The 10,886-nt window shown below is 34.9% G+C and overlaps 1 protein-coding gene across 2 annotated transcripts in view; it reads right to left on the bottom strand.

The window, feature by feature from the left end:
- Positions 1-10,886, bottom strand: part of LRCH2 (leucine rich repeats and calponin homology domain containing 2) — a 56,610-nt gene that overhangs the window by 10,430 nt on the left and 35,294 nt on the right. For both annotated transcript variants that reach the window (XM_072877480.1, XM_072877481.1), the window contains 8 exons: positions 10,101-10,149; positions 8,846-8,962; positions 5,488-5,532; positions 4,989-5,039; positions 3,826-3,883; positions 1,678-1,790; positions 383-520; positions 20-97 (listed from right to left, as the gene is read on the bottom strand). In XM_072877480.1, coding sequence (XP_072733581.1) covers positions 20-97; positions 383-520; positions 1,678-1,790; positions 3,826-3,883; positions 4,989-5,039; positions 5,488-5,532; positions 8,846-8,962; positions 10,101-10,149 — 649 coding nt within the window. The remainder of the gene's footprint in view (positions 1-19; positions 98-382; positions 521-1,677; positions 1,791-3,825; positions 3,884-4,988; positions 5,040-5,487; positions 5,533-8,845; positions 8,963-10,100; positions 10,150-10,886) is intronic.

The following is a 10,886-nucleotide window of genomic DNA, read 5'->3' as shown; positions in this document are numbered from 1 at the left end:
AATAAAGCGATTAGTATACCTGTGGAACGCCCAATTTTTTACAAGCATCAAGAAAGTTTTCAACATTTCTTCGGCACTTTGCCATACTGAGTTTAGGCTGTAAAGACAGGATGTTAGATCATCATACATTCGTCAAGGATTGTATATTTCTGATGCACATTCAGTAACAGTTACTAAAACACAAAAATTCCATGAAGACTCAGTATATGAAAAATAGCTCTTAAACAAGGCTCAGAAGTTTAGTTTAATGCTTCTTGCAGGAAAAACTGAAGTGAGGAATGTAGCCAATTAATACGGTAAACATGGTTCATGATGTTTTGGTATTGAACTTCAAAAGCTTGTTTTCACGTACGATGCAACAAAAGTGAGATAAATGACTTACCACTGCTGGCGATGGTACGTGGATGCTGGCAACAGAACGTGGCCTTATATGATTGGCTAAATGGCAAAGAACTACTCCATCCATCAATGCTGCTCCAATGTCATCTGGCAAAATTACTTTCAACCTTGATTCAAGATTCTAATAGAAAGTCCATAAGTAAGTAACTTTCAACATTAGCTAATTTTAGTTTTAAATCCAGGTATTTTAAAGCATTCAGTTTAAAAAGGACATTTTAATACTAAAGTGAAGTAAATGGAGTCAACTCACTTTACTGAGTACAAATATCCTTTTCTCTTTATCATTAACCTTATATTCCCTTTGCTTGGTTTTCTTTTTTTAACGACACAACTACATACACTGAGAAAGACATTCAGCCAACAACTACCATGATACATAGCTCTCAAAGCCATACGATGAACTTACTACTCATAATAGGAAAGCACAGAATTTAAGGACAGAAATGTTAGGCTGAATACCTCATTAGCTGTTAGTGTGCAGAATGTGTGGGTTCAAATCATACACAATTTTACTAGGAGAAGGAGGAAAAAAAAAAAAAGAGGGGAACACAACCACTTTGGGCATGGCTATTTCACTCGTGCAGATGACAGTTAAATAGCTGAGGAAAGGGTGGCCAAGAAGTGCCTACACTTGTGTTGCAAAACAGAGAAGGGAAGCAGGGAATGTTTTTCCCCATCCCAGCAGGAAGCCTTCACTGCTCAGGAAATGAACCAGACAAAACAGAAACAGCCTTCACAGAAGTCACACCCCAAATTAGTACTGCCCTGGAAAGCAGAGCTGCCATGATTTACAGTTAACTATAACTGTTAAATATTTTGAGAACAGAACTATACAGAAAACAACTTACTGGAAGTCTGAAGTTTAGATCCCATTCAGTATTGTGTAACTTGTAGCAACTTTCTACACTCAAAAAGCATTTGGCTATTCTGAAGACTACGACCATCTTTCTTCAAATCTCAGGTCAAATACCAGCAAACACAAGCAGACTTATTGTCTCCCTAGGAAAACCTAAAACCTCAGAAACCTAAAAAAATATGTCTTTTTCATTTCACTTCATTTTTCAGCTAAAAAACCATTTAGTTCCTTGTTGATATTTTGGTTGGACCAAAGATAGTACCACTGTAGCCTGTTGGATGAAATTCCTTAGAAAGAAATATCACTACAGAGATGCCCTTGTACAACTGTAATGATTTGCAGGCCTTTTATAATAAAGGTTTAAAATGTGGTACAGAGCAAACTAAATGCACTGCACCCATATAGTAAATAATGGTACGTACATTGCGAAGCTGTCTTATTTGCTCCCTTTCTTCCCTTAAATGCTCCATTTTCCTCCTCATTGTAAATCCAGGATCCACTGTGCCATAGTCCTGGCGAGATGCACGGCTGAAAGCTATTAAACATTAGTGAAGTTAGTTTTCAGAATTCAGTTTGAAAAAAATGCAATGACTAAAAATCTACCACCAAGGATAAAAATGGGGAAAAAAAAGCTGCAGAACATCTCAGAAAAAATATACTTAAGTATCCTGATGTAAAAGACGCTGTCTATGAAACTTATGTTTCAAATAAAATACACAGATCATCTTTAAGTGAAAATGGATAATTAGAAAACACGGAGACAGAATTGACTTCAAGAGTCAAATATCTGTCTGATATACACAACTCCATTTGCATTTCTCCAAGCATATCTTGCAATCTAGCTTTGAAGTATTTTCATGGTGTTTTACTTTTAATCAAAGGGAGACAAAAAAAAGGACAGAACTCCCTGATATAACTTACAATGAAAGACTTAAATATATATACACACATATATGCATGTGTTAGGTGTGCATATGCAGAGACACAGTGATTGCTTATTAAAGGACTAATTGAAAAATATGAAATGCCTCATCTAAAAGTTCAGAGTTCTTCTTTAAAAAGGAGGTCTGTTAAATAATTACATTCACTTTACCATTCTTCATGGTCAGGAAGCCTTCAAATGACAATTCTATTATTTTATAGAATACTGGCAATTAAAAACACTTTTGCAGCAATACCACTGCATCCTTAAGTATTTTACCCTATGCTTTTGAGGAAAAAAAAAAATCAATACTTACACCTTCAGAACTTTCTATAATGTTTCTAATAGTTTGGATTTTAGCAAGAGATCTAACAATAAAAAATAACAAATTTTATAGATACTATTGAAATCACTGCTCTGATTTTATACATTATGAGAGTATGTAGTTTGTATACAGAAAAATACAACTGCATGTTACCGATAGTATCTGTGGAAGCATCTAAAACCACAAAGATTTTGGTTTGTAACTAAGAAACAAAATGCTGTTCACTTTTCTAGAACTAAGTGAAAGGGGTGCTGCTGTTTAACAGACATGAGCTGGCAGTGGCTCCTAAGGAAGCCTACTACTGCACTGAGAAAAGATGGGCTGAGAAGTCCTAACAAGCCTGCTTCCTCCTATCAAATCTGCACCTTCCTGCAGCCAAGGATGTAGATGACTCGGAAACCTCTAAATGATCAGCACCAGGCACGTCCTGGTACATGCAACTAACCTAACTATCTCTGGCACAGAAGTTTCACGCAACTGTTTAAAAATCTCAAGTGACTTAAGGGCCCTCAAGAAGCCACTTGCCTGACCTCAGCCAGACATGCTCTACTACTGAGGGCTCACGGGCTGGTATTAAGGTCAGGCTTTGCTACCATAAACACCGAATTAAATTAAACTGAAGAGTTGAGATAGTTCTTTCTTAATGAATTTGCACGAAGACTGTTGCCTTAAAAACAGAGAAAAGTGGTATTAACTGGAAAAAGGATTGCACAGTGGCTTTTCCAAACTATGTTTTACACTGTTGACATCCAATATTCACATAGACACTTGCAAACAAAAGAATACTGTAACTGCAAAAAAAGTTGTATTATTTCTACCTAGATTTCAGAAGACTGAAAGTTTGCTTTAGACAATGCAACTTTCTTATGAGGGTACGGCAGAGTCCAGGAAGAGTGAGGGTGCAACAAAGCACTAAGCCATAAAATTCCTGGCAAAGCTCTGCTCAAACCATCCTTTCATAGGACAAATTACAAAAATCTACTTCTCTTGAAACCCTCCTGCCTCAGCTATCAGGTCTCAAGAACAATTGTATGCTGTTTCCCTATTCTTTGACAGTGACTAAATATGCACAAAATAAAGCGGGGGGGGGGTTAATTTAAAAAATCACCATGCAACTTGGGGAACTTTCAATTTTTCATTTGCCAAAGCAGCTGTCTACGTCTTTCCCAGTACAATGTTTCTGGTAAGTACACTGAGTGGACTGCTGTATTGTGGCATCTCTTCCTATTCATTCCAATTCATGCATCTGCTACCTTACCGTCTATTCCAGCCCACGAAATAAACATCTGTTCTACCATGCTATGTTAGAGAACAGCAGCTTACCTGACCTTGGTTTGAGACCAAATGGACCATGAGTGTTACAATCCGTCCTTTCATAATCCTGTTAAAAGAGATAAAGTCAATTTTCTTCCATTCATTAAAATAATTAACTTTTGTTCCCATCAAGATACTGTTTAAATTATTCTTGCCTAAGAAAAGTGCGTCCTTCTGCTTAAGTCTAACACACTCTTTTGAAGGGACAGTATAAAATAAATTGAATGAAAGTAACCTCACTACATGCAGATAAAATTATCTTACTGAGGAAGAAAAGCAGCACCAGATTAACTAAAATCTACTCCAAACCATTTCAAACTACTGCAAACCATTCTGTGAACAGAGTTCTAAGCCAGCTGTAAGCAAATGCAAATATCCTCCCAACGCTTAGCATCAAAATATTTCTTAAGAAATGTTTACTTCCAGTTATGAAGATCAGGTTTTTCTCATTTTACCATCTAAAAAGAGAGATGCACTCAGTAATCTGGTATGTACATGAAATATCCTTATTTCAAGTCATTTCACTGTATTTGGGAGATGTTCTCATTCTGCTCCCTCAGGTTCCTTATTGACATGATGCGGATCTTTGTTATGCTTTATTCAGAGCTCAGTAGTCTAGGGCAGCCACAGTGAGACTACATGAACATTGCTTAAAAAGGAAAGGAACAAGTGAATGAAGCTGCAAGGCTGCACCACAAAGGCGACAGCCAGAACTGTAAAGGACGAAACTCTAAGAAGCATCGGTACCTTTGGGTTCCCTGTGATGTATATAAAATGAAACCACAAGTTTTACTTAAAATCCTCTGGATGGCTAGTGCACAGGGGACACCCACAAAATATGGCAAATTTGATTTTTGTTTTATTAGCTATTTTCATTAGGAAAGACAACGAAGACAAAGCAATGCACCTTTCTACACACCAGTCAAAAAGAAAAAGTCTAGGAGAGATCAGATAGTTGCAAAGGTAAAACCAGTTGCAACATCTGTCTCTAGTTTCTATCTATTTTTGAACTTTTATTATAATGTTATTTTTGAATTTTTATTATAATGTAATATTTCTAATTGCACTTTCAAAGGAAGCCAAGAGCTTTATATCTGCATGGAAAACCTGGTGACAGGTAATGCGCACAAAGAAGTGTTTGTTGAATGAAAAACAAAACCACAAACTTGTACCTCAGACGACAGAGGAGACTGTGGAGACACATTAGTATTATCACTGTCTTGCTAAAAAGAAATCAAAGAGATGAAATTATAAAAATGAAAATTATGATTTAACAAGAAACATGAAATTATGAAATACACAATACATGAGACATGCAACATGCAAGTATGCGACAAACTGGCAGCAGCTCAATTCAAAAACACGTAAGTCAAGGAAACACTGTTCACTGTTTATGATGAGTATTACTTTTTCCTCTCCTTGATAGGTGAATTAACTTTCCTATTACCAAAGCAAGTAAATGTCCTACTTTTCCCCAGTACACAATCTTGATGATTTTTTTCAAATAAAGGAGTATAATGCTTATTTCTGCGATGGCTTTGGAATGCAAAGTTTGTTTGCATGGATTCTAGCCAACGTTCTCCTGTTCTGTGACTGTGGCTCATAGGTGTTCATAAAAGACAAATGAATAAAACGTTTTCTTAAATATTTTACACAATTACTATTTCTCACCTCATCATTTTCATTTCCACTTGAACTCTTTCTGGAAGACTTATACTGCAAAACACACACAATTATTACTTTAAAATGGAAGTATGGTTTTCATTTGAACTAAATGGCTTGATACCACTCAGATGTTACTTATTACTGGTGAAGCTGCTGAGAAAGAAAACATGTTACAGAATCAAAGGAACAAAAAAGGAACATCTAGTTTCTAGGCCAATCAAGATCTTCGTTATGTTCATGAGAGGATAAGAGTATTTTAAAACTAAATACTTTTATAATGTGAACTCTGACTGTATGTGACAGTTGATCCAAGTGAAACATCTTAACAACTGCTACTCTGAAGCATTATTTGTTAGAAAAAATTATGCAACCTGTGAAAGTTACTTTTACAATGTTTTGTTATGTAACTTTAAGATTGCTTACACTTTGAGAGATTGACTTGACATTGTAAAAAAATTAAATTAACAACAAAAAACCCACAGTATTTCCTTTGCAATTTCAAAGCCTTTTATCTATTTAAGACCAGCACTTTTTCCACAGTTCTGTCTGATTTGTTGTGCACTGCCTTCATCACTGTCCCACTTCCTGATTATCCTGAAACTGCAGGAAATGAAGGAGGGATTGAAGGAAGAAATTTACAAAAGCGGTATTTAAGAAAATAAGTGTTTCATTGTCTGCAGAGCAAGTGTACAAAAAAAAAAATAGAAAAAACCATGCAGCTAGAATTAAAAAGATCCATCACTACAAAACTCTAAGTGTGTTGTGTGTACATGGTCATCCTACCCATCTTTATGATATAACACACAACACAGGCTAAATTAAGAGACTAACTCTGGAAATGGAAAGACTGCTCTCCTTCAAAGATTTGACTTTTAGGGGTACATATAAGTTTTAGTTAGAAGAATTTCTTAAAAAGGAAGAAAACCCAACTTGCAACTATATTCTTTAATATTAATAAAGATGCAAACTTACATAGCTCTGTTATAGAAAATTGTGTTTATTAATTATGCATAGAACATGCTTGTTTTCTTCGAAGTTATAACTGATCACTGTTGGACTGTAAAATTGGACGTCTATAGAGTGGAATTTTCATCAGCTTTTGAACTACATGCTGAACGATGCTGACAGCAATAGCAAACAGCAACTCACTTGAAAATCAAAGTCTAGGACAAGCATACCCTTTGTTAGCTATCTTACTGCCGTTCATTTTCTGTGCAAATTAAACACGTCTTTTAAAGAGTGATTGAATAAAGTGTCAGTTGTTGGTTTGTGGGATTTGTTTGTTGGTTTGGGTTTTTTTGGTGGGTTTGGTTTTTTTGTTTATTTGGTTTGAGGGGTTCAGGGGGTTGTGGATTTTTTTTGTTTGTTTGGATTTTTGTTTGGGTTTTTTGTTGGGTTTGTTTGTTTGGGTTTTTTTAAACTATGCACAGAGTACAGGTAGTTCTGGGGTCACATAGAGACCTATTACATATACCCATGACTAGATATTTCTCTTCTTGGGTTTATTTCCTGTATGTTTGCAGTACAAAGGAATATATTACTTTGGCAGCTGATAAAGCAAAGCCTAATTTTCTATGCCCTGCAGACCTCTGCTGCTGACTTCTGTTTATACAGGCCTTTGGCCAGTTCTGTGTTCATGTTTTTCCACCATAATTAACCATTTGAAAGCTAGCACATAGTTAATTATTTTCCATTGCGGATACGCTAACAAGAATTTCAACTTGGATGTAGCTAGGATCCAAAACTACAAACTATTCCAGGAAAAAAGGGAAAAAAAACCAACACATTTTGGTTGATAAAATTGTGTTCAATGATAAGATTCTTTTTACATATTTAATGCAACAAAGATTTCAGGTTCCAGCGTGACTTCAGTGCAATGCCACAAGAAAAGGAGTTCTGATTCTCACAGGCATTTTCCTACCGTTCTGCTGCACAGTACAATTGCACAATATAAATATATGATATGTATAATAAAGACACTCTGTAAATAATTCTGGATGCTGATCCAAGTAAATTTTCCCTGTTCTAATGATGCCCATTGCAGTAATTTGGCATGTGTTCTTAAGATATTAATGTTTGGCAGTACAGGCATGAATATTCAATAAGCTTTTTTGCCAAGAAAACATGGACACAATATGAATTGTATTTTCATTGGTTTCTCAGAACAGCAGTGGTACCTATTTTTTCTTCCCAGTTTGCCATGGAAGACAGGCTTAATTTCACTTGCTTATTGCCATGTTTTTGCAAATGAAACTATCAGTGATACAGTATTTTTTGTTACTGGTACAGCCTATAGACACATCTATAGCTGTATGTAATGTGATTTCAGGTTCTGCTTCCATCACAGAGCTCAAAACTGAAATCTGTATTAGCATTTAAAGACATCCTTAAAAGTTATGAGGAATCACTAATGCAGGTCTTCTGTATTGATAGGACAGCTGTTTAATGAGTCAAATGACTGAATTCTGTTTTACTTAGAAGTCTCTCCCCTTGCCCTCAAAGGCTGCAGGGCAAAATTAATTTAGGGATGAAAACCCTGGAAAGAGGTCAATAGAATTCAAGTTAGGATACAACTCCATATATTCCTCAGGGAAAAAAATTAATAGCTTCTATAATCACAAGAATGTATCTGACCTGTATGGCATGCTCTGTTTTTCCTAGAATTTAATTTCTTTAAAGTTCCCTAGCATTTCATAAAGATATTTTGATGGCAAAAGACCCAAGAAACTAATTTCATAAATGACAAATTTAATTTTAACTCAACCTAGCACTAGTCAGAATTCTCCTATTTCTCTACCATAGCCCAAACCAAATTTTACCTAATGCTGCTATCTTCATATCTGTTTTGCAATAAACAGACACTGACATCTGGTGACCAATGGTACATACTGCAGCAGCAAAGTAAGAGAAAATTTCTTCTCTAAAATGCAAACTAATGCAGTGAGAACCAAAATGCATAAATCATTCTTATAACCAAGCTGCACAAAAAGGTAATGTATATTTTCCTTGCACTACAAAAAAAAAATCCCTCTAAGTGGATGGGTAAGGACCAATGTCTGAAGATTAGTTTCTGACTTTACCGTAGGACAGCTGCAAATTATTTTATTTAAAGGATAAACAGTGATTATTGTTTATTGATAAACAAATTCGGTTAACTTTTTCCTCCTGATTGTCCTGCACTTTCACATTACCCTAACTACATACATATATATTATTTATCTCAAAAGAGTCAAATAAGTTTGCAGGTTACATGCAAAATGAAAAGCATGACAACCTTTGAGATTTTCTTACCTTTACTTAATTATATAGTTTCTTCTAGTCTCATTTAAAAAAAGTGTCACCCACCTACACTCCCCTCCATTACCTTGAAATACTCTTTTCTAATTTGTTTACTTCTCCTTCTTTCTTCATTCTGCCAAATCACTGGCTGTGTTTCTGGCCAATGCTGTTCATCCACTGAATCCTTCTGGTTTTCCAGTGGCTATAAGGTTCAGAAATATTTTTACATAAAAGGTAAATATTTGTCATGTGCATTAACACAAATTATTATGAACTACAATTATGAATTGTTTGCCTCTCAATCTAGCTTCATTACATGAAAGTCTTATCAGTCTTAATGGCAATTCTGGTAGAAATCACTTATTTCCTTTCAAATCCTAAAACATAATTCATAGAAGAAAAGGAATCTATGAAATAATTCTTAAAAAACAACACCTTTTTCTGCATTGAGCCTAATTTTTTCAGGTATGGTAGGAAGCCACCTAAAATTGCCATAAATAACTTCAAAAAACCAGTTACAAGTGTGGTTAGCCACTAGCATATCTTATTTCTCAATCTGAATACTCATTCATTGCACAGGAAAAGGATGGCTACAAGATGACAATTTAAGTATGTCTGTTCCTATCTAAAAGATTATACACATCAACTAGCTGTAAGAGAAATCTCTCAAAGTATTGTATTATGCAATATATTCTGAAGAGACAGCTAAAGTAGATTTATTCTTAAAATAACAATGAATATGTATGAATATGTCTATTTTATGAAAACTGCAAGCAGACAATCTGAAGGGACCATTTCATAATAAGGCTAAAACTACATTTCCAACTATTTCTTCATATTAGAGTATGAGGCCATTTAAAGCAAATGCCTGATGGATTAAAATCTAAAATAATAAAAAAGTACTCTCTACAGTTTCACTGCAATTTTATCATATCATGCAAGCTTCTCAGTGAGGTATGGGGAATGGAAGGCCTACATAATTCAAACCATTTAGAAATTCTAAAAAAAAGAACGTTATGGTGAGGCAATAAAATCTATATGTAAAGAAATACTAAAACCAAGTAAGTAAAAACTTATGTCTCATTAGTTTCAAGATCTTAAAGCTAGTACCATATGCTCTTAAAAGAAAAGGCCTCCATTACATAAGTCAAATTATCTTGAAGCATAATTTCTTCAAAGGTTTTATATTTTCCACTGCAATTATGTACATACAATAACTGTGTGTGTAAGCAACCATATGAAGGTGTAAATTTTCTGCCAGAAACACAAGACCAAAAAACAAAAACAAACAAACAAATCACTCAAATATGAAGCCACCACATTTACATTTGAATATTTACCTGCCAACTGTATGGGGACACTGGGGAATTCACTTCATCTGTTGAGACACTAAAATTTAAGATGAGAGGCATTATGAAATTTACGACTTTGTGTACTTTAAAACCAAGTTACTTTGAAATATCAAAAAAGCGAATACTATTAAAAAGCAGCTTCTCTGCAGCACTACAGTATTTTTTTTGGCTACCTGTATAAGGATGTCACAATGTGGCTAAAACGTATGACCATTTGACTAAAATCTCAAAACATATTTCACTATCCTTTACCATATACTGACAATAGGTCTTCCACACTACAGTACTTTATTCAGATAAAGCTTTTTCTTAAGTAAGTTGATCTTTAGAGACTACTAATGCACCTTCATTGTTTTGTTTCTCAAAGCAACCAATGAAACATTTTGTTCAAAGCTGACAAAATAACTATTCTTAAACTTTTGGAAGACTCACATGCTTCATTTCACTGTTAGCTCTATACAGTAAAGTAGAAGCTTATATACTAATAGGGATGGGAAAAACATTTTAAGATGGGACAGTGAAACTCCAAAAAATACACTCTGGAACATGGACTGCCTGACATTGAAAGTTCTCAGGAAAATAAAGACGTTTAGATTTGGTGTCACTTCAACTTTTTCTTTCTAAATCTGTGAAATTCACTTCTCTCATCTTACCAGCAACAATTTCATTCACATTCTGACAGCTGACTTAGAAACTATGCAGTATACCAAAAGGCTAACAGCTGGGGATTGAATGCAAGAAGGACATAACACTATGAGCAGTTATAATAATCCT

The sequence above is a fragment of the Ciconia boyciana genome, chromosome 12 (genome assembly GCF_034638445.1).
Source record: "Ciconia boyciana chromosome 12, ASM3463844v1, whole genome shotgun sequence".
NCBI lineage: Eukaryota > Metazoa > Chordata > Aves > Ciconiiformes > Ciconiidae > Ciconia > Ciconia boyciana.
Note: the sequence above shows the minus strand (reverse complement) of the source record. Positions and strands in the feature narration are given on the sequence as shown.